Raw genomic sequence first — 24,252 nt, 5'->3', positions numbered from 1 at the left:
TGGGTACCACAACAGCCATTGCTGGGACTGTCTGAGCTGGGGGCCACCCATCTGATTCTTCTATTTAAGAAGTGTTCCGTGAAAGCTGGCCATGGCAGCACACACCGTTATCCTAGCACTTGGGAGTGTGGATGGAGGCAGGAAGCTCTGGAGTTTGTAGCTAAAACCATCTTTTGCTACATATTGAGTCCCAGACCAGCCCTGGCTACATGAGACCCTCCCTCAAAAAATAGAACAAAACCAAAGATCGGTGGACCTAAAGAAACTTTTCAGTGACAACACAGGTGGCAGAGCTGGCACGTGGCGCAAACAAGTTAGCATCAAAGAACCTTTATGAGGAAATAAACTCGAGCCTACAGAAATGCTGTGGCAGGGAGGGCATGCGATCTCAGGGCACTAATTGTGCTGTCCCCACCACTAACAGGGTTCACATTCCCTAGTCCTCGCCTTCATCTCTCCTGCCATGGCCCTGAGTCCTTTGAGAGGTGGTTGATCACGCCTTGGCTTTTAGAGACCTTGGTGTACATTTCCAAAGACCAAGTGTGTTTTCTTGTTTGGTAAATTCAAGAGACCTCAATACTCTGATACTTGTGGAATAGCCCTGGCCAGTTCCACCAGCTGCCTACTTGAGTTTTCCGGGTGCTTTTGAGAATAGAAACATGGATGAGAAAATTTTCCCTAGAGGAAGTCTCTACTCAGGAGATGATCTATGTACTCTGTAAAGCTTTTTCTTTTTCTTCCTTTTTTTCTTTTTCTTTTTTCTTTTTTTTTTTTTTTTTTAAATTTGACCTCTCGGTGTACCATTCTGGTTATAATACCTGGGGGAATACTGCAATTTCCCGCTGTGGCTATTGGGAGGATGCACTTGGTTAACTACCTTAGGTGGGTTTGTGGGTGATCTTTTCTGCTCAGTGAGACAGTTCTTATGACCGGGGCTCTCCTCTGTGCAGCATCGACTGTGCAGGCATCCTGAAGCTCCGAAACGCTGACATCGAGCTGCGGAAGGGCGAGACAGACATCGGCAGAAAGAACACACGAGTTCGCCTGGTGTTCCGAGTGCACGTCCCGGAGCCCAGCGGCCGCATCATCTCCCTGCAGGCCGCGTCCAACCCCATTGAGTGCTGTAAGTCAGACCTGGGGCTGGGTCCTTCTGGGGAAAGGGGCCACACATGAGTGTCCACCCTGGGCAGGTGGCCTTCAGGAATCACGGGACTTGCGAAGACATACAGTTGGTCTGTGGTGACCAGAAGGGCAGAAACTATACCGAGAGAGGTACTGGTCTCTGCTTCTATTTGCTTTTGTGAAGACTTTTGTGGCTTCATGGGAAATAAAAAGTAAGGACAGCTAAGGGAGCTGAGAGGAACTGATGGCTTTGTTTAGAAGATTCAAATAGTTTAAATATTGCGTTGGTCTTCTGAAGTGCAGACGCATTTGCAATTAAGTCCCTGGAACATACATCCCCTTCTTTCCTTTCGTCCTCTGAACAAGGCTCACAATCGTGGCTTTGCTCTGTGGCCCTGCAGATGCTGTGGGAAGCACCTGGCCATGTTCTCATAGCAGCCTCGGGTCCCTGGCTGGGGCCATTATACCCATTTTACAGGTTTGAAGGCTGAGTATCCAGTGCCCATGCCCAGAAGAGGTGGGGCTGGGACTGGAACCCCAGAACCTTGCAGGTAGTAGTGGTGCTCCAGCCTTCCTCCTGTCCCTGCCTGCTGACAGAGGCCTCTCTAAAGTCAAGGTCAGGGGTCATGCCAAGTGTGGGGCATTCCCAAAGCAGTAAGACATTTTCTGTGCCCAAGAAGCTTATAGTCTAGTGAGGATGAGGGCCCACCCCCAAAGATGGTTGTAAAGTTAGAGAAAAAATTACAAGCCTGGTATGGACGTCCTAAGAACTTTGGGAAAGATGCTGAGCACAGCACGTGGCTGGGCTCTGCCAGGCTTCACGTGTGCATGTGTGCAGTACTGGAGACTGAACCCAGAACCTCATGCGTGCTCGGCAAGTGCTCTACCACCAGGCTCCTTCTCCAACAGGTGTTGTTTTTTCCTTTGAGACAGGATTCCTATGTGTAGCCTTGGCTATCCTGGAACTCAATCTGTAGACCAGGCTGGCCTCGAACTCACAGAGATCCGTCTACCTCCTAAGTGCTGGGATTAAAGGCGTGCGCCGCCACCACTTGGCTCATCTCCAACAGTTTCAAAACATTTTTTTTTTTTAAATGAAGAGAGGGTCTTGCTAAGTTTCCCAGGCTGGATTTGAACTCTCAACCCTCTTGCCTCAGCCTCCGGAGCAGCTGGGATTATAGAAGTCTATGCCAAGGGGCCAGATATCTCTTATGTTTTTGAAAGTTCAGTTTTTTTGTTTTTTTGGTTTTTTTTAACAAAGAATAAAGGAGAGGAAAGTAACATTGTTTCAGGGATAAAAACTGTTTATTAAGCTCTTCAGACTGTCTTTAAGGTAACTTGGTGTTACAGTCATGTTTCAGGTTACACTGCTTTCAAGACCTCTCATTTGTTACTTTACTATGCGTCCTGAAAGCTGACTTCTCTGTTAGCTGTCAGTGGAACCGAGAGAAGTGGCCGAGTGGGAGCAGACAGGAGGGTGCAGTGGAGACTGGGGACCAGAGGGGACCCTGTCCTTCTCAGCAGGCAGCTATGAGCTGACAGCAGCCCATTTTCTCACATGGAAACAGGGTCTGTATGGGCAATTCCGGTTTTAAAAGAGTAAACTGGAAGAAGAAAAAATTCCTGGCTTAAACCGGCAATTGGGGAAGGCTAAAACTCCAAGGTAGAGTCTGCCCTTAGCACACAGAAAGCCCTAGGTTCTGGCTTCCTCGGAACATTCACGGGCAGTATGGATTAAAAATGGCTGTAAATTCAAGATACTCAGAGAGCCAGGCAGAACTGTCAAGAGGCTTTTACTTATCTGGGTGGTCTTGAGCCGTGAATGGACAGAGGGGAGTGCAGGACCATGCACTGTAAGAAAGTACAGAAGGACTGACCACCAGGGCCAGAAGCAAGGTCAGAGGGCACGGGCAGTACTAATGGGAACTGGGGAAGGACCAGCAGGAGCCTGCAGCTTGGCCAGGCAAAGCTGGGGTGCTGTAGAACCTTACTCAGAGCTGGGAGACAAGAGCCACCAGCAGGGAAGGAGAGACCCAGGGTGACAGCCACCTTCTCACCCCTGTTCTCTGGTCTCAGGAGCCACCCCTATCCTGTTTGGTTTCGAATGTCTCAGGATTGTTCTAGAAGGAAACACAGACTCTTCCTTCCTGACTTTTGGAGGTGCTGAGCAGACAAGGCTCTCCTCTTTCAGGCAGGCCGCTCCCCTTCAGGGTGGGACTGTGGTCGGCTGCAGGGTAGGGGGCAGAGGATGTCCATCAGTCCCCCGCCCCCTTCTCTGGCCTCCTGAAGTCAGTGTGTCTGATATCACTCGGTGACCCACACGTGCCTTCAGGAAAGTTGTTAACGTATCCAAAAATCCTTCGAACTTTGCAAATCTGTTGGTTCCCCATGGGTTTCAGCCGCCTCATCTTCCTCCTCCTGACAGATAAGGAGACCCAGCCTTTCTTGGTAAAGTGAGTCACCATTTTACTCAGTAGCAAAGCTGGAGTTCCAAACTTTCTAGTTCCGTAAACTACCTTCTCTTGGCTTCTAGGATGCAGTTTTCCTGGTGGAGCCGCCCTCAGCTGCTGGCCAGCCACTGTCCTTCTGGTCCTCTCTTGGCTCTGTTGCTGGCTTTGTTCTAGTTTTGACCCCTGGAAAGGCGCTCGGTGCGTGTTAGTTTGGCTGATTGGCTTGGTTTATAGCCTGTAGGGAGATAATGAATACATATTGACAATTAGTGACTCACACCTGGGGACACAGACGGGGAGGATAAATATTTATTGTCTAATTGACTTTACACTGCTGGGGAGGATGAGCTGGTAAGGAAAACAGTGGGCTGCTCTGTATTCACAAGGCTAACGTATTTATTTTGGAAAGGTGCCCCCGTGCCCCAGCTCAGGGAACAAGCGCGTGTTTGTGAACATGCCGGTGGACACCGCCGTTTGGACGGTGGTCTTGTGGCCTGTTGTGGTTCTTCCTGCCCGACCCCAGCCTCGGGGGCCGCAGCTCCCTGCTGCGCAGCCTGGCAGCTGTGTTTCACAGCTTCAGGGCATTTCCCAGGCTCCTGCTCAGTGGTCTCAGCTGTGACTCCACCTCTGCAGTAGGGAAGCATGGCTTCTCCCTAGACCAGCTCCTTGGGCTGTCTGAGCGGTTGGCACGCAGCAGCTTAAGCCTCAGACATTTGTGCTTCCCTAGATGTGGGGCCAGAGCGTGCCGTGAGGTGACTGCTGGGTTGGGGGGGGGGGGTCGCACCTCACACATGTCTCTGCAGTTCCCTCTGTAGGTGCATGGCTCAGGTTTCTGCCTCCGTCTCCTTGGGGTCCTGTCTGTCCTCGGGTGTCCTCAGGTCTGTCACTGATGAGGACTTGGGCCCCACCCCAGCCCTGGATCTGGTCTCACCCCGTTTTTAACTTGCTTACATGTAAAGACCCCACTTCTGAATAAGCCCATTCTGGGCTGTCAGGTGAGGCCTGGGGTGGGGATGGGTAGTCACTGTTTAGCCCTTTCTGATGTGGTCCTCCACTTCCAGATGCTCCACAGTTCCCAAGGGGCCGAGTCTTCCTCCTCTTCCTCATGGTTTGTTTGCTGACTGCTCCACACAGGCAGGTGCTCAGGCTTAACTCGTGTGGGTCAAAAATGCATGTACACATGCATACATACGTATATACAAACACCATACATATGCATGCACAAATAACACACATAATATACACACATAAATAACACATGTGCACACATGCATGTATGTATATTCACATACATATACAAACAATACTAATGCATAAACATATTATAAAGACCTACATATACTTAATACACATATGTGCATATACATACATAACACATGCATGCTTGTACATGTGCATATACATATAAACACATGTATATATATTTACACATGCCCACACGTACACTCATATACACATGCACATACATATACACATATAAACAACCATGTATATATACATGTATTTATGCATGCACACACACTTGAGTACTTACATATATACATGTACATGCTTACACACATTCACACACAAATGCATATATACATATGCATGTGTACACATACATAAATACACACATTTACATGTATACACATGCACACATAAACATTTACATATACACACGTGCACACACAAGCACGAATAAATATGTGTACATATGCACACACATAAAAACACACATTTACATGTGTACATATACACACATAAAAATACATAAAATGTACATGTGCACACACATACGTGTGTGTGTGTGTGTGTGTGCATAAATACATGTATATATGCATACATACACCACACCATTAGGGTGTGGTCTTAGAATGCGGATGTAGGGAGGCCCCCAAGAGTCTGAAGAGGGTGCAGAGAACCCGTGACCTTCCCGGCTAACTCCTCACTCACGGGCTCCTGGTGGAAAAAGGGTCGCTGAGCCCAGAGGCCTCGGAGCTCCGGTGAGCACCGACTGCCACCCTCCTCCATGTCCATCCTGGCAGGCCGTGCGGGTGTTTGGGACTTGTCACTAGGACTGGTTAGGACATTGAGGACGTGGGGGAAGAAGCCTTCAGAGGCTTCCCAGGGGGTCACGAGGTGACGTCTGCGGGTCCTGGTGGCTTCTGTGACCCGCTGCAGCCCTGCTCAAGACCTGTGGATTCTCTCCATGACCTGCAGATCCATCTCCACAACCACAGCTCAGGAAATGCCTAAAGCAATTGGGCGCCAGGCCCTGCCCACCCGGCGTGCAACATGGATTCACTTTGTTCCTTTGCAGAGTGGGAGGAGGCTTGTCTCTGACAGACGCGCGTCTCCATGGAGGTGTAATTAAGAAACAGGGTGCACGGACGTGTCCTTTAGTTGAGTGACTTGGCACCGGCGGACACGCTTGTCACCACGGTTCCAACCCAGGCACAGAGCGCCTGGCCCCGTCAGGTCCCGCTCAGCCCCTCAGCTGCTGCCTCTTGCCAGGCGGCACAGAGAGGCCATCACGGATTGGCTGCCTGTCACCATGGCTCAGCAGCTTTGTGAAGGATGAAGGCGCAGACTGTGTGTTTAGGGTCCTGCTGTTTCCTCGCAGTATCCCGTTTCTGAGCCTGTTTCTGCTGCTTGATTACACAGTTTGCCCTTGCGGATGGCTGAGCAGTGCTCAGTTGTAGGAATCCAATGGCTTAGTTACCAGCAGTGGGTGCTGGCCTGTCCCACGGCGTGGGTGTTAGGGTAAAGATATCAGCATCCCTTTGTGGACAAAGGCTTTCGTTTTTCTGGTAAATACCCTGAGAAAGTGTTGCTGGGTCTTTGGCTATCACACATTCTCACTTGTGTATTTTTACTTCCCATGGCAGAGTGCTTGTGTGTCTCCTTTGAAACCTTGTACATGAATAAATGAAATTTGCACCCTGGGAGAGGGCACACAGGCCAGGCCTTTGTCAGCCTCTGCTGCCCAGGAGACTTGTCAGCAGCGACCCGAGGCCACTTTGAGCAACACCAGGGGCCATGGGAGGGTAGGAAGAGTTTGGAATGGTGGTTAGGAGACTGTTCAGGACCCAGAGGTCTGGGTTCAAATCCATCCTCTGCCACTTACTGACCATTTAGTCCCAGAGGAGTTACTTAATGACCCATGCCTCATTTTCCCTGTCTTTAAAATAGGAGTGGTTATAGCACCTCCACTTGCTGGTGTGTGGTTAAGTGCAGGTGTATGACAGAAAAGCATGATCATGATCACAGTTGTAACCCTCTCGTGTACTGGTCCAGGGTGGACAGGACCCCTGTGACAGTCCCTGGAGCCCTACAAAGCAGACTTAATCACGCCTCTGGCTGTTGCCACATCATCACAGGGAGACCACAGCCTGGGAAACAGCAGGTGCATGTGAGATTTCAGCAAACACAAGTTACCACAGGGAAGCGCAGTGGGCCACACAGCCTGCCACTCAGGAGAAACCAGGTTACCAGTTGGGGGAGGAGTGGGCAACCTGGCAGAGGTTGCCAAGAGAACTATTTTGCTGGGAGCCTGGACCCGGGTGGACACACACACACACACACACACACACACACACACACACACACACACCCTAGCCCTTTCCTGATCCAGCCACCTGGGAACAGGCAGGCAGAACCACCCTTGACAGACTGCCCACAGTGTGCCCACAGTCTTGCATGTGCCAGCTCCTCTCCAGCCTTATCACCCCATCGGCCCCTTGCTTCCTCATCCAGGAATATTGGGACATATTTGCTGAGCACTGACATGTACCAGTGAGCCTGATCCCCAGAGCCCATCCCCTCAAAGGCTGAAGGTGCTTACTGCTCCCTAGCTTGCACAGGAAGGGACTAAAGCCCTGGGTCTCTTCTGTGTTTCAGTAGCATGGGCCCCTCAGTGACCAGGGGACCCATCAATCAACTGGGGTTCATGCAGCCTCTAGGGAGAATCTTGTTAAATACAGAGATGTTTGAGAATGTCCATGGCATGGGAAGGGGAAAAGTCAAGGTCAGGCCAGGAAATACAAAGAACAGAGTGTGGTCTCCAGCTGGTGCCATGTGGATGGGGTGACCAGGTGGGAACCTCTCTGTAGGGTAAGTGCTGTCCCCCTTTCTACATGAGGAGGCTGAGGCCTCCGAGGTCACATGGTAGCACAATCCCCCCTAGAGGAGAAGCTTCAGGGAAGTCGTAGTGAGTGGTCACGGTGAACCCGGGGCTGAATACAACAGCTCCCTCTGGCCCAGCCTGGATCTACTATGCCAAGCTGCCATTCCAAGATAGGTCCTGGGGGTCCTATAGTCAGGGTATCCCATAGTCAGGGGAGGCCAGTTTGGGCCATCTGACCATTGCTGGGGAGGCAAAGGTGCTTCTGGCCTGCACTGGGTTACGGTTTCCCACAGGGTCCTTCTCCCAACAGCTCAGTCTGAGCCCTTCAGCCCGGGTCCAGATCCTTTTCATCTGCTCCTCTTACCCATGTGCTTTCAAGAGTGTCCCCTGACAGAGTGTCCTCAACTCTGCTCCTTGGGCTCATGACATTTAGCAATAAAAGTAAATGCAATTAACACCCATGGAAAGAAAGGCCCAGAGAGGTGGAGGGATTTGCTGAGGCTCCAATGCTAGATGCCATCAAGCTAGACTTGGGACTCTGGAGGCACGTTACAGCATCCTTGTACTGACAAACGGCCCTCATCTCCTAGTGCTATGTGCATCATATAGTATAGGAAACATACTTATGACATGCCAGGACCCAAGGTCCCCTCTGTGGCAGTAATGGTCCCATGCTAACAGAATCCTGGCTCTGCAGAGACACCTTCCCCAGCCAGCCTTTCCTGTCCTCCCTCTAGAGGCTCCTGGGCAGAGCATGGTCTTGGCTGCTCACCCCTGTAGGCGTGGGAATGGACCCATGAGTTTTCCCTCAAGAGCTCTGAGGTGTTCACTGCTTGGCAGCAGGTCAGCGTTGGCACTGGGAAAAAATGAACCACTGCGCCCGGTGGATTCAGAACTTGTAAAAATACGGGACCCCGAGACAATTTATGAGGAGCCAGAAACTGGAGGGGGCAGCATCAAGGCCCGGGGCCACCTGGAAGCTTAAGCAGAAGCCTGGGTCTGGATCGTCCCCAAGCTGGAGCCGGTTCACCAGGATGGATTTGAACCCGGGCAGCATTTGGTTAGAGAACTATAGTCAAGAGCATTTGGATGGCTCGGAATCTCTAAAGAGCTGAACGGGAGCTCCAGCGGTTGATGGGAGCAGTGCGGGGAGCCCAGGAGACCCAGGACTTCCTGAGAGCCCCCTTCGGTCCTGCCTGTTGCTCCAATTAGCAGCAGTAGCTGGTGGAAGTTGCATCAGGCAGAACTGCAGGCCTCAGGAGGGTCATCTAGCTGCCACTCACTCTCCTCAGTTCCTCTTTTGGAGGCTAATTAGACTGCTTTGCTTTGCTGAGGGGTTCTCCAAGGACTAGGGTACTGTCTGGGAGGAGATCCCCCTGCCACGTGGAACTGAGCCCCGCAACATGTGTGAGAAGCCACGTGGGAAGATGGGTAAAATACATACTTCTGGCCTCTGCCTAAGATACAGGGGCCCCAGGGAGTGGCCAGGCTCCTCTGGATTTTTATTAAGCACTGCCTCAACCTTATGCCATTGCGGATTCTGGGAGGCCTCTTTAAGAAGCCCTTGTGCTTAGAGTCAGCAAACCTGCCTTAGGGTCGGGAGTCCCTGAGAGGAATTGGAGACCGTTGGTGTGAACGCACGGACCACACCACACTGGGGTCTCCTAGGAAGCTGCACCTCCCGAGCCCACACTGAGCTCAGCACTGAACGTTCCTGCATGCTGAGCATGCGTTGGACAAATGTCGCCCACCCCGTAAAGGGACTCACTGTACCAAATAGTGGACAGCAGTGCACACTGCAGCTTATTAAGAGGTTAACGGAATAACTGCCACAGGCCACATGTTTCTGACCACATTAAATTTGTCCTTTAGTGCCCGATGCCTTTTCTATGGAACAGCACGGGCCAGGTGTCAGCATGTTGAGCCTTTTTCTGGCTGGGTACTATTCCAAAAGGACATGCCACCTTTTGTCCACTCGCGTGCCCACCCTGGCCACTGTGGTTGAGATGAGACAGCTTGGCAGCTGTGCTCGAACGGCGTCTGCTGTGAGCACGGCCTCTGTATGAAGCTTACCCATGAAGCAAGCACCGTTATGATGCCACAGAGTCGCCCTCTGAGACTCAGGTGAAATGACTTGTCCCCAGGGTCATTAAGCCAAAAAGTGGCAGATGCAGGACCCCCCTTACCCCCCACAGCAATGATGACTGTGGCCATCTGTGACCTTTAGGATTGTCTTCTAAATAATCACAGTTGGGGTCCCCCCACCCCAGACTCAAGTCAGAATCTCTATTGCTGTCACTCTTAGGGGTGACTTTGTGTCCCTCCTTCCCCAGGGGACACCAGCCATGTGTGCACACATTTTGGGGTCTCATAGCTGGTAGGTGGGGGCACTACTGGCATCCAGTGGGAAGAGACCAGAGATTCAGGGTGCTGTTTAAAAATCCAGTCGTGCACGGATTGGCCCCAGTAAAGAAGGATCAGGCCCGAGGTCGGAGACACCGAGGCTGAGAATCTACGTTACAGAAGTCCAGTGGGGCGTCGGGCTGGTTTTCTGTTCAGCGTCCCTGTCAGCCTGCACACGTGTGCGCGGAGGGCCTGGGGAGGAGTCAGATGCCTGCTTTTCCCATTCCAGCCCATTCAGAAGGCTTGGGCACACCTCGGGTGTGACGCCGAGGCCTCCAGGAAGCTGGCTTGCTCTGTTCACATTTTTTGTTAAAGGCACCATCCCCGCAGTGCTGAAGGAGGTAGCTAGCACTGCACATGTGTCCAGGTGGCTGCTGCTGCCTGCAGGGGACCTGGAGCTGTGCAGAGAGGAGGCTGCCCCAGACCTGTGCATTAGTGCTGGTGATTCACGGCAAGGCTCCCACCCCTGGGAGAGCTCGCCCAGCCTGGCCCTGGCCTGGCTGACTGCAAGCCCTTGGCTGGCCTCCCCAGTAGCAATGACTCAGGTTTTCCACCTGTAAAATGGGAGGGGTGGCATCTCCAGTGCCAGCAGCCCCTACCACACCCCTCCCCCACTCCATCAAAGGCAAGTGTAAGAAGCCACCTCTGCGGCTAGCTGCTGTTTTCACTGCTGGTAAATCTGCCTGTGCAGTAGCTCAGTTAGAAAGTCAGGGGCTTCCACACTGAAAGACAGGCTTAATAACTCACCCATGTGAGAGGAATTAGCAGTTTTAGCCCTGGCTCCTCAGCACGTCTCAGAGCCCACAGGCGATGGGGTGCGGTGTTGCTTCTGAGCACCGAGCCAGGCATCAGGACCACGGGGCTGGGCAAGTCACTAGGAAGTGGGTGGAAGTCACTTGGAAATCCCTAAGTGCACCTGCTACTCAGTATGGCTCCCCAGCCCTGGGGACAGAGGAAGAGGGTGATACGTCCCCTAACATGGAAGGAAAGGGTTAAGTTTGGGCCTCACAAGGCTGCTGCTTAGGCTCCCGGCTGGCTCCTGGCTCCCGGATGGGGAGGGGATGGGGAGGTCCGGGGGCCCTGGCATGGAAAGACCTGGCCCTCTGCCCAGCCCTAAGCTGTAGGACAAGAGCCAGAAGCTCAAGCTGACTCACCAGGAAGGCAGGGCTGTGGAGGGAGAAGGGAGGGAGGGGCCTAAGGGTGTGGGAGGGACCTGGCCGCTGCAGAAGTTCCTTGGTCACCTGGCTGGGGCTGCACCTGTCTCTATTCATTGTCTCCTGCAGCCTGCGTCCCACAAAGGGCTGAGGGGTGGCTCTGGGTGCTGGGCCTGCTGAGGAGGGTTCCCGTCTCAGTCAGGTGGGGTCCTGTCCACAGCTGAAAGTGAATCTGTGCTGTCCACTTCCTCGGAAGGCTGCTGTGAGCTCTTGAGCATGGTGTGCCAGCAGAGAACCGCCTCAGCTTTCATTCACTGTGGGTAGAGAGGAGCAGAGACGGGAAAGACCTGCCTGCCTGCACTCGGCCACCTCTAGCACCTCTCTCCTGGGGCTGAGGACAGCTCCCATAGGTTCTCTCCAGAGAAGGGCTAAGCAGGAGGGAGCAGGGGGGAAGGGGGGGGGGCGAAGAAGTGGGAGTGTGGCCCAGGGAACCTCCCGGAGGAGGCCAGACTGGGTGGGATCTGAGGTGATGAGGGAGGAATCACCCACGCAGGGAGGGGCGAAGAGCCCAGGAGAGCACAGACGCTCAAGTGTGGGAACGCGCCTAAGAGGTGACAAGGGCTGGCGCTTAGGGGTACACTGCTTACCTAGCATGCCTGGGGACCTGGGTTCCACTCTCAAGCACAGCAAAATACACACACATGCATGCACACACTGTCTGTCTGTCTGTCTGTTATCTATCTATCTATCTATCTATCTATCTATCTATCTATCTATCTATCTGAGAGAGAAAGAGAGAGAGAGCTAGAAAGCTCTAGAAGTTCTAGAAATATGGTGGGAATGTATTTCTATGGATGGAGAGGGGACCTCTAGAAAATGAAGCCCTGGGGGCAGATCCTGGAGTACACAACTTACAGTAAGAATCACCCACAAACTTCAGCTGGCTGCACCCTCAGCTCCCAGGGGTCTGGGAGTCTGGGTTGTGTAAGGAAGAAGTAACTTGAACAGTGGAGACTGTGGGGAGGGAGTGGACTGGGCCTGTCTGTGCACAGAGGAGCGTGAAGACCCAGTCCATCCTGTTCCTGCCTGTCCTGCAGGGAAGACTGCCTGGATTCATGCACATAGAGCATCGTGAGAGCAAGTTGGCTTCAGTGGCTTGTGGCTCTTCCAAGGGTGTGATGTTTGGGGGTTCCCACTTGGGTCTCCAATCCCGCCCTTTCTGCTGCGTCTCTGGAGCAGATTCCTCTGGGTCACGGTGTATCTTTTCCCTCTTGCCCTCAGCTCAGCGCTCTGCCCACGAGCTGCCCATGGTGGAGAGACAAGACATGGACAGCTGTCTGGTCTATGGGGGCCAGCAGATGATCCTCACGGGCCAGAACTTCACGGCTGAGTCCAAGGTTGTGTTCATGGAGAAGACCACAGGTCAGTCGCTTTCTCGCTTTCCCTTGCTTCTCTGAGCCACACAGAAGTGAGCCTCACACTACACTCAACCTTTTGGGTAACTTCCCCTTCTTCTGGCTCATTCCCCCGTGACCCACAGCCACACAGGTCACCGTTGATGTGGGTGGCATGCTTGCATTGGTCCTTGGATGTTTCCTTGGAGACTGAACTTGTCCCCTTTCATCAACCTTGTTTTTGTTTTGATATATTTTCCTCGCATAGGCAAACATATTTTAAAAATACCTTTTCCCATTTCTAAGAGGAGAAACTGAGTACTTTGCAGCTCTGAGGTGGGCACTGGGGTGTGAAGTGGACACTTTATCACTGACATTTGTTGCATGAGAGAAGCTGTGTGGGAAGAGGCTGAGCTGGAATGTGGGTCCAGTTCCTTTTGGAAATGCGAATGTTGGGTCTGATGAACTCTGGACCTCCTTAGACAAACCAGGGTCTCATCTCTCCAAGGCAAGGTGTCTGGGAGTGAACAGCCATGGGGTCTAGATGGAGTGGCAGAGTCTGGCTAAAGGTAGCATTGAGGTCTCTGTTAGACTCTGATTAGATGACTCACAGGATAGTCCCCAGTGGGGACAGGGAGAGCAGCAAGCAGATTTGGGAAGCTTCATTGCTGTCACAGCAGCCGGAGGGGATAGCAGAGCAAATTCTGTGAAAAGCCTGAGGTCTGAGCAATAGGTGTGGCGATCTGAGGCACCTGTGTCCAGGTGGCCATGGGGACAGGAGACACACTGGGGTCGGAAGTGAAAGTAAAAGTGACAATGTAGCCTGTCCCCAGGTGGGAGGGGCTTGTGGTCATGTCCTTTCCCAGTCACAGTTGATACCGTTGTTAGACAAGAGTGGTGGGGCCGTCTGTGAGCAGAGCATGTTCCCAGCATCCCTGACTCCCCCACCTCGTGCTCTGAACTCTGCCCAAGTCCTGATGACTGAAATCCATGCAATCATTGCCCAGTTCATCTTGACAGGCAGAATTGACCCTCATGGTGAATCAAGTGTCTTAGAGGTCACTGGAAAGGTAGGAAAAGAACATAAGTGAGTGTTAGGAGACCCCAAGACAAGGGCAAATGACCTGCTCCCTGTCACAAACCCATGAGTCTCACTGGAATGCTCATACAGACGGGGAGCAGGCAGGAGGCAGGGGCTGACCCACTCCCCACAGGGCTCTGCTGGCCGAGTCTCTCTGCTTACACGGATGCATTTTTGAGTCTGTAGTTTCACTTACGCTTTTCTGGCTGCGTGAAGGTTTGTGCTGATGCTTCCTGGTCTTTCAGAACCTGGCTATAAACAGACACAGCATATCCCGCTGTGATAATGTCTTGCAGTGCGTTATCAGCCCATTTCCTTTTTATCGAGAGTGTGTAACCCGGGTAGAGACAAGGTTCTGTTTGGTCTGGGCCTGAGGGTTAGTTACTTTTCCCATTGCATTGTTGGCCACCTTAACAAAAACAGCTAAAGGAAGGGTTTGCCTTGGCTCACAGTTCAAGGGTCAAGCCCATCACGAGCAGCTGGTCACAATACATCTGTAGTCAGGAGAGGCAGAGTCCTGAGGCTAGTGTTCAGTTCTTTTCTTCTTTTAGTTTGGTCAGGCAGTTAAGTCTCCTTTAACCTCATCTAGATCACCACTCACAGACACACCTGGAGACTTGCTCTTGGTTGACTCCAGATCTTTGTCAAGTGGACAATATTAACCACCACAACATGCTGAGGTTATAGGCTGCCTTTAGTGAATTCGAGTAACAGGAACTGTAAATGCCCAGGTATCAGCACGCTCTCCAGGTTGGATGCATCTCCAGGATCAGGACACTATCCTCGGTCCTGCTGTGAATATTGACAAGACAAATGGGGCTTTAAAGCACCATGAGGGGAACAAGCTAATAAGATACAAACGTTTTGTCACTCATGTCCACGGTGGCAGCGCCTGTGTTGATAGGGACATCTAAGAAAGGATGGGAAGATGGAACCTACTGAGACCCTCCTGCTGGGGGCTGCCAGCGAGTTCCTGGATGTCTAGCTTTGATGAACTGCTTGCTGAAAGAGTGAGCGAGTGAGCGCTGACTGAGTGGCGTTGGCTGTAGTAAGTCTTTTCATGGACCATCAGCTCCCAAATAATGACCCAGAGACTTCTTATTAATTATGAAAGCTTGGCCTTAGCTTAGGCTTGTTCCCAACCAGCTCTTATAACTTAAATGAACCCATTTATATTAATCTACATTCGGCCATGTGGCTCGTTACCTCTCCTCCATACTGTACATCCCACTTTCTTCGTGTCTGGCTGGCAAATCTCTCATCTCTCAGATCTCAAACCTCCCCCCCTCCAGTTCCTCTTTCTCTCGAGAAGTCCTACTTAGCTTCTCCTGCCTAGCTATTGGCCATTCAGCTCTTCATTAAACCCATCAGAAGGTGCCTTGGCAGATGAGGTTAAACAGCGACCCATCTTCACAGTGTACGAAGGGTTACCCCACAACAATGGGCTGCTCTGCAGCTCTCCCGAGTTCCAGAGCCATCCATTCCTTGACCTCGACATCAGAAGCATTTGGCCTTGAAAAGTCAAGTGGGAATAATCATAATGGCACATTTCCCACCTAACTCAGCATGCTGAGTTATTATTATGCCATTATTATGAAGCTAACGGTCAAGGTCGGGGCCCTCACCCGTAGACATATGTAGCCTCAGCCTGTGGTTGGGCTTCCCTCTGTGAACTGGCACATCAGTCCTGCCCCTGGAGTTGGGGGCGTATGGGAGTCGTGTGCCCTGAGATCACAGCTTGTGGGCATGAACACCTGTGACTGTCTTGGTGGCCCTCCAGCCTCTTCAGAGCTCTGGCCACATGCCTTGTGTGAGGCACATGGTGTCTGTGTGTAGGTTTGGATTAGACAAGCTTAGGAGGTGGGGGTGGGGCTGCCAGCTGCATGGTCCCAAGCCCAGGTCCCAAAGTCCCATGGTCCCAAGCCCAGGCTTTGAGGTCAAACTGTGTGACAGTTAGTTTTTAGTGCCACCTTGTCACAACCTGGAATCACCTGGGAAGAGAGGTGGTTTGTTTGGGTTGTTTGGTTTTTCGAGATAGGACTTCCCGGTGTAACAGCCCTGGCTGTCCTGGATCTCACTCTGTAGAGCAGGCTGGCCTCAAACTCACAGAGATCTGCCTGCCTCTGCCTCCCGAGTGCTGGGATTAAAGGCGTGCACCACCATCACTTGGCAGAAGAGAGTTTTAATGAGGAATTGTCTAGATCAGATAACTGACATGTCTGTGGAGAATCACTCTGATGTGGGAGGACACAGTCATTATGGGTGGCACCATTCCTTAGGCACAGAAGTAAAAAAGGCTGCCTGCCCATAAGAAGCAAACAGGCAGCATGGCTGCACTTATTTCTCTGTTCTTGATTATGGCTGCTGGGTGACCAGCTGTCTCAAGCCCGTGCCTCTGTGGCCTCCATGAAATGATGGTCTCTGACCCATAATTGGAAGCCAAGTAAACCCTTTTTTTCCTGCATTGCTTTTTTTAAATTTTTTATTTAATGCTGAATGCCATTTATTGAAGGAGGGAAGAAGTCTTAAATACAGGCTTACAGCACAATGGGAGGACCCCGGAGGGCAGAAGTTCGCTACCGATGTTTTACAATCTTGCATCTAAGCTGCTAATGCCCATTATGCAGGATACACAGACAAGGAACTTCCCTTAAGCATTCAGGAGGGTGGAACCTGGCAGGGAATTAGCATAGGGAGGATATCAAGGTCAAGGTCAGCAAGCAAGGCAACAATTACCCAAAACAGGGCCAGAACCCTACAGGTCCCTTTTACTAAAAAATGAGCTTCTAACGTAGGTTGCGTGGGACGTCAGCAGGTCACCTTACCCATCATGGAGATGCCTGCCCAGGCCACACAGGCGTTCTGTCTTAGGTTGGTGAGTGCCCCCCAGGTATTACCCATCTCTGAATACTCATTATCATACAGGCTCAATCGTGTGTGAGCTGCAGAGTTAACTGCTGCCAAAGATCTCAAAGTGGCGCTGGGCTTGCAATCTGTGTGTTCAACACAGAAAAGACCAGCAGAAGTCCTATCCCACCCATAGCCAGTAGGCTAAAGGTAACTGAGCCATTCCCTTCCTTAACGAGCCTTACTGCAAATTGGAGTCCTTGTAAGATCGTATCCCAAAAGCAAATGGAACTTGAGTTTATAAATTTATAATTTTCAAAGCCAATCGAAATGTATATAACTATTGAATTAAATTTATCATGCCCAATAGAATGAAAGATTAACTAACTGTGGTAGCTACTTTTGCTGCCAGGGCCTGCATTGCTTTTTATCAAAATATTTTATCACAGCAGCAGAAAGGAAAGCAGTCAGAGCTCAGTTGCCGTCCCACCCTGGGTAGATTACTGGACCTCTCTGAGAAAGGACTTCTTTTGGTCAAATTCATGTGATTCACCATTCTGTGGAGTCGAGAAGATAGGAAGGGAGCATGCAGGCTGGGCTCTGTACACAGACAGGGCTGAGTCCACTGAGAATGTTCATAAAACGTGAGCTGGGTGACCAGCTGTCTCAGGCTCCTGCCTCTGTGACCTCCATGAAAAGATGGACTGTGACCCATCACTGGAAGCTGAATAAACCATTCTTTCCTTTTGTTTTGATGCTTTGCAAGGGAAGAACAAAGCCAAGAGTTCACTCGGAGAGCCAGGAGACATTCAACAGCAACAGTCACTCATCCTGAGCTAAGCTCTGGTCTAAGCATTTGCCAAGGTTAGGCAATCTGAGTCCCATGATAGCCCTCCAACTGAGCTACTCTTCCCCAAGTTCTACAGTGAGACTAAGCACAGAGGTTAGATAACATGATGAAACCTGGTGGTTCAGGCAGCGTGGCTCCAGGGTCTGTAAAAGTGCAGATCTGGCTTGATTTGCTCTAAGATCCTTCTTGTTCCCCAAAGCATGGGCTTAAACCAGGTTGTAGTGATGGAGAACCCTGAGTTCTGTTGAGTTGTTGGTATAATATCTGTTTCATCACCGAGAGTCTTTCACACCAACTCCGGGATCTCAGGGACCAGTGAGGCCTTCTGAGGCACCCTGAGTATCTCCCAAGAAGTAGGCTTCCCTGAGAGGGGTATGTGGCTCCTCTCATGACAGGGGGCCTTGATAATTTGCAAGGTGCAGAGTCTGCTCTTTTGACCCCAACAGTTCACCTCCTGCAAGGGAGATCCATGTAACTGAAGTTGGTTTTTCCAAAACCAATCCTGTGTCCATCTCCATGGACACTTGGCTAGTAGGCGCTGCATGCAGGGTGGGGTGGCTGAAGTTTTCCAAGGCAGGGGAATCCCAGCTGCTGTTCTCATTAGGAAAGGTGACAGCTTCAGGCTAATATTAGCCCCAGAGTTTGGTCATCGGCACCGGGAGCCTCAGCGTGCTTTTTATAGCTGTCCGCTAAAACGGGCTTGGCACTTTCCACTCCATCAAGAGGACAAGCTGAGGAGGTGGAAAACACTGGGGAGAGGGGCCACGGGGTGCTTGAGTTAGGAGAGCCCCGTGTTTTGGAAAGTGTGGTTCTATTTATAGCAGCAGCCATAATAAGGATCATTATGTGTTTCGATCCTATTTTTAATTCTTCGTAGGACTTGCAGGGACCCGTGAGACTGTGTTTGCTCATCTTTCTGATCTCAGATGATCCTCTCTCCCCCTGGTTTTCCTGGCTGCAGAGAAACTCTCTTTATTCCGTCTTCGGATGCTCCGTGCTCCTTCATGCCCCAGGACCTTGGCATATGCCGCCGGCTTTGTAACATTCTCCCCTGTTTCTTCACACACGGTATCTCCTATCACTTAGAAACCACTTTCCTTGAGAGGTGTTTTTGCTCAAACCTTCATGGCTCAACCCCTAACCCAGTGTCCCCTGTTCTGTCTCACGGACGTGCTTCGTTCTCCAGGTGGCACTCAGCACTTCATTTGTCTATCTGCTGTCTCTGTCCACTGCTTTCCACACTAGACTGTTGGTTCCTTAGGAGCAGGGACTTGCTGTTTGCCGCTGCATGCTCAACTTATAGAATAGTCTCTGTGCATAGAAAGTGTGTGTGTGTGTGTGTGTGTGTGTGTGTGTGTGTGTGTGTTTGTGTGTGTGTCATGCTGAAGGAAAGTAGCACCCCCTTTTGTTGTCCCTCCAGCCTTGAAATGTGCCTGTGCTGTCCCCATTTTGCAGACAAGTTGACTGAGGGTCAAAGATACCAAACGGGGGACCCTGGGTTAGCCCTCAACTGGAGCAAGATCTGGAACCCTAGACCACCATTTCCCTGAGCTCTGGAGTGGTTTCTCCCGTCATGTCAGAGAGAAGTCAAGAGAATGACCAGGGACAGTTCTGCTCCCATGTGTTCTGCAAAATAAAAGATGCATAGCCTTCCAGGGAAGGTCAGGCTGGGAGGCAGGCTGTTCCTGCCCTCGCTAGGAACCCTGGCCCCTGGCCCCTGACTTTGGGCAGAGTCGGGGGTCCCAGCAAAACATTGCAAAACAGGAAAAAATCTAGGGACACAAAAACACAAGCAGTGTGGTTGAGGAGACAGGGTTACCATGGCTCCGAGTGACTCTCAAGGCTGGCACGGTCCAGTGTTTTGGAAGGTTCCTCCATGTGACACAGGGGTTTGGAATTCTTCAGCTGGTAAGTCCTTCTTAATTCAGCCCCTGGCCCGGCCAAGCCACTCCCGGGCTCTCTGTGTCCCGCGGGGGCGTAGGCTGGACACAGGCCCACATCGAATTACTCAGCTCTACAACTAAAATTTTTTGAAGCGGGTTTCTTGTTTTGTTGGATGGTTTTCTTGGCGCGGACTGATGGCAGAGGCTCCCATCACCTGTCGAGAAGGCAAATTGGTTTTTTTTTTTCAAGAGGAGGCGTAGGCGGTGGAATCCCCTCGTTCCCACTGAGTCATTGAAGCCAGCCGTGACTCACTTTATTGCCCCCAGGTTCCCAAAGGCTGTATCTCTTGGACTTTGTTTAATAAATAGAATTATGTATGTGCTTAAAATATATTTTGAAACATTTTTGCTCAGAAAGTATTTTTCCATGGATGAGCTCGGTGAGGGAATTCGAGGTACCTTATCAACAGCCCCCTCTGTACCTGCTCTTCTTCTTGGGGTGTGGTCGTGAGGCTTGGGTGGGCTTCTCTGAACAGTACTGACCCTAGGCTGGGAGGACCTCTGGAAACCAGACTCCAGGCTGGACGGCATGACTAAGGCTCAGGAGACCTTTGCCCTGGTGACTCACTCAAGGCCGGTGTCATACCCTCTCTCAGCCCCCTCCAAAGACAGAGGCCAGAGAGCAGCTCTGAAGCCTCTCTGGAAACAGAAAATGCATTATTTTCAGACAGCTGCATGTGTGCCCAAGCCTCCTGCCTTCCTGCACAGATCAGTCTCTTGAGGGAATCAAACTGTTCCTTCTCCCACCTGGGCCACTTTCTCCGAGAGGCATCCTTACCTGTGCATCCTCACAGCTCATCCTCACTCTGTGTGGAATCTTGGAGAGCGGCCACACAGGAAGGAGTTTCTTGGTTAAGTTGAGTCGCAGGGTTTGCATCCTCAGAAATTGATGGAGCCTGGCATGGTGGTACATGCCTCTCTCTCATCCCAGCACTTGGGAAGAGGGAACCGGATGTGCCTGAGTTGGTAAAGCTCTTGCCTAGCACACATGAAGCACTGGGTTCCATCGCCAGCACTGGCTAATCTTTAATCCTGGCATGCTGATGCACACCTATAATGCCAGTCCTTGGAGGGGGAAGTGGGAAGATCAGAAGTTCAAGGTTACCCTTAGCTTGGCTGCTTGGGCTCCATAATACCCTGTCCAAAAACATCAAAAATGGAAAACACATAATAAGAAAGAAAAACAAATAAAAGCTTGTCCTTGGTGCCAACAGCCTCTGAGCCACCCTGCTGGTCAGTGGCTTAGCTTTCGGAGTGCCCATCAAAATCCCCAGTCTGTCCTCTGCTGTGTCCTTGGGACTCACTTTCCCAAACTCTGAAATGGAGTCAATGGTGTTTTAATATAATCAGGAGATGGAGACCGTAAGTACAGGCACACAGTGGGTGCTCTGAAGGCATCAGCTGCCCTCCTGGGGGAGTTCTGACCTCTCCACATGGAGTATACGAGGCAGGGCCTGTTGCTCTCCTGGCTGTCAGAATCCTGGCACAGCAGACATTATCTCCCCTCTCACTTGGGGAGCCTTCAGATTCTGGCATCCTGGCCCAGCCGAGCTGGGGTGAGGGCAGCTCCCTCCCTCCCGCCTCCACGGATGGGGGTGCTGAGTCACACAGCTGTCCACAGACTTCCTTGAGAGGTGACAGAACTTAGCAGTGGAGGGCAGGGCCCCAAACCCCAGTTTCCGGGTTCCCAACATGCCTGGCGTCTGCAGCCTGCAGAGTTGTCTATAGATGATGCTCAGCTCGGAGACCAGCGGCTGCAGCAGGGGTTGGGGGCAAACCGGAGCGCAAAGGGCCTCTGTGGAAGACAAGCTTCTCTGCTCACTGGTCCCCCAGGCTGCACTCACATCCACCCTTGGGTATTTATTGAGCACCTACTGTGTGCCAAGGGCAGCATGGCAAATAAAGTCCTTGCCCTGGGTGGGGTGGGGGGGTGACACTTCAGGCTTGTTTATAAGCAGGACAGAGTCTGCAGAAAGGCTGAGGGTGCAGGATGCCTGCTTCCTGGGACCCTCAGACAAGCCTTGAGCTGCTCTCCTACCTGCATCCCAGGTAGCAACAAAGAGAGGAGCATGCATGCTTGTAGAAAGTGGAAATTGGTATTCCAAAGTCTGAGTTTGGTGAAATCTGGTAACTCTGGGCAGAGAGATCAGAAAGGAACTTTCCAGAAGAGATGGCTCTGAGCAGAGGCCTGAAGGAGGGAACGGAGGATGCGTAGACTCAGTCAGGAAGAGTCTTAGGCCAGAGGATCTGTCCAGCAGCCCAGACCGTGATGGGGATGGGCTCTGTGGACCATGGGGCGAGGAGCATTGGAGAGAGACATCTCTTCTGGGGCCTGTAGGCATGGAGAGGAGTCTGGTTTTGTCCCCGAGGCAGGGGGACATTGGTGGAGGTTTTCAGGGGAGTGTGTAATGTAGCTACTGTTTCAAGATTACTCAGATGATCTTTAGAGAGTAGACAGGAACAGGGGCGAGTGGATACTGAGAAACAGAAGAGGCACTGCCACAGTGGCCTGGGACGAGCCCCACCAAGCCAGTGGGGGCAGGAGAGAGGCTTGGTGTAGGGATGCAGCGGCTTCATCTGCAGCACCGTGTAAGTCTGTCCAACCATGAGATCCTAAGTTAAGGGGATATCCCTGACATCCCTGAGTCTGCCTGGTAACCAGCTCTTTACGCTGGTTAACCATTAAAGTGCAGGCTGGGCCAGGCTGCTTCAGGCCTGGTTTCCTGAGTTAACTGACACTTGGATTTCCTCCACATGGCACTCCAGCCCAGCAGCAGCTCAAGGCCCAAATGCTGTGTGTCTGTTCTCCTTCCTTCTTGTGAAAGCTGGCTGGCTCCTCCTGGGTGTGATGACACCATCCCCTCTTCCAGGCAGACAGTTGGGGCTCAGCCCCCTTCCCCAGGCATGCTGCTTCCTGTGAGCCCCTCCCTAACCCTACAGAGCTGCCAGCAGACACAGAGTCACAGGTCTGCTCATCCCTCTACCTCCCCCTCCTCCCTCCCTCCACCCCTTCCTCCCTCCTTCCCTTCTCTCCTCCCCCATTTCTCTCTCCTTCTGTCCATCTGTTTTGTTTGTTTAAGACGGGGTCTCACATAGCCTAGGATGGCCTTGAACTCGATATGTAGCTGATGACTTTAAATGTTTGATCCTCTTACTTTCTGCCTCCTGAGTGCTGGGATTTCAGGCATGTGCCACTGGGCCCAGTTTCTGCAGTACTGGGCATCAGTACCCAGAACCTGTGCATGACAATCACTCTACTAACCAAGCACTATCCCTAGTCCTGTCCATCTGTCTATCTGTCGGTCCGTTTATCCATCCATCCCTCTGTCTCCCAACTGACTCTTCCTGCTTCCATCCACCCACCCCTCTTTTCATCCCTCTGTCCATCTATTCATCTCCTCCATCCTCACTTCATCCCTCCCTCCCTTCCTCTGTGCACTCTGGTAAGGTCACCTAATGAGGATACTCAAGCCTGTGATGTCTGCTGGGTTGATCCCCTCACCCCCATCTTCCCCTTTAGTCTTGCTAAGGCTCCTCTGTCCCCTCTGACTAAGGCTGGAAGGGCCTCCTCTGTGCTGGCCACCAAGCCCTGTTCCTTTTAGATCTAGGGAGTTCCCCCGAATATCTGCTCCAAAGACCGAATTCCTTTATTTTGCCTCAGGACAGCAGAGATGCACGTAACCCTCTCAGGTCTCACAGGCTCAGTGTACCCGAGCCCCAGACCTGCGTGGGGCTGGGAACGGGGGAGTCCAAGATGCTGGGCTGAGGCCCCATAGAGTGCCCCGGGGATTACGTCACATGAATTTTGCGTAGTTTCTTGTTTGCCCCCACAGCCCCTGCTCCTTCCTCAGCTTCTGTTCCATGGCAGGGGCTGCAACAATTCTGACATGAAGCCTGGAGAGGGCTGGGTGACTCTGAGAGTCTCGGGGAGCAGGGAGAGAAGTGGAAGGCTCTGAGCACCAGGAGGGCCAGGGGCCAGGAGGATGAGGACCTTTGAGTCTCCGTCACGAGCTCTGATGAGACGTCGGGCGCTGCCTCCCAGTCTGGGTAACCCCTGGAGGGCAGGAGGACATCATCCCTGTCCCTAGCTGTGAGTGAACAGGGCCTGCAGTGAGAGACACGTGATCTGAACCCCAGTCTGTGTCAGCACCCAGCGACTATTGTGGCCCCGAGCGTGCCTGTAGACAGGCAGGTCAGCAGGTCGCTGCTGTATACATCTTTCCTAAGAAAAACCTTTTTATATTAAAAAAGTAGATTAAGGGACTGGGAATGTAGCTCAGTTGGTAGAGAGCTCACCTAGCGTGAATGAGGCCTTGGGTTTCATCTCCAGTACAGCATAAATTGTGCATGGCGGCACACGCCTGTAATCCTAGTGCGTCCGAGGAGACATGAGAATCAGGAGTTCAAGGTCGTCTTCACTTATGTACAGAGTTGGAAGCCAGCCCAAGTTACACGAGTTCTTGTCTCAGTTTTTAAAAGAAGATGCGAATAGGTTAAAGCAGCAGCAGCAGCACGTCCCACGTGTCTTGATTAAGTGACAGGAGACAGGAGGCGTCACTGAGCTCTCTCCTCAGCTAGCCCAGCCAGAGGTGTGACCTGCGATTGGCTGGGACCCAGGCTCCCTGCTTTTTAGTGTTTTACTCTTGAGACAGGGTCCAGCCGTATAGGCTAGCCTGTTCTGGAACCCACCATCCTCCTGCCTCTGTCCACCAAGCACTGGGATCATAGACCAGCACCCCCCACCATAGCCTTTGTCCAAGTAGCCATGTTTATAGACTACAAGATGGTCTCATGTCACATATACTGGTCTGTAGACACTGAGCCAGGTTGCTTCTTAATAAAATAGGGTGTGTTTTCCAGTTAGGAAAATATAGATCTACCTTATTCTAAGTACTGCCCA

The 24,252-nt window shown here is 51.8% G+C and overlaps 1 protein-coding gene across 1 annotated transcript in view; it reads left to right on the top strand.

Annotated features, from left to right (window-relative positions):
- Positions 1-24,252, top strand: part of Nfatc2 (nuclear factor of activated T cells 2) — a 114,592-nt gene that overhangs the window by 56,269 nt on the left and 34,071 nt on the right. Inside the window, exons 5-6 of the mRNA XM_059261967.1 lie at positions 951-1,123; positions 12,519-12,659. Of these exons, the coding sequence (XP_059117950.1) occupies positions 951-1,123; positions 12,519-12,659 (314 nt within the window). The remainder of the gene's footprint in view (positions 1-950; positions 1,124-12,518; positions 12,660-24,252) is intronic.

Source organism: Peromyscus eremicus, chromosome 4 (genome assembly GCF_949786415.1).
Source record: "Peromyscus eremicus chromosome 4, PerEre_H2_v1, whole genome shotgun sequence".
NCBI classification, from domain to species: Eukaryota; Metazoa; Chordata; class Mammalia; order Rodentia; family Cricetidae; genus Peromyscus; species Peromyscus eremicus.
The sequence above is the reverse complement of the archived record's forward strand: the minus strand, read 5'-3'. Positions and strand labels throughout refer to the sequence as shown.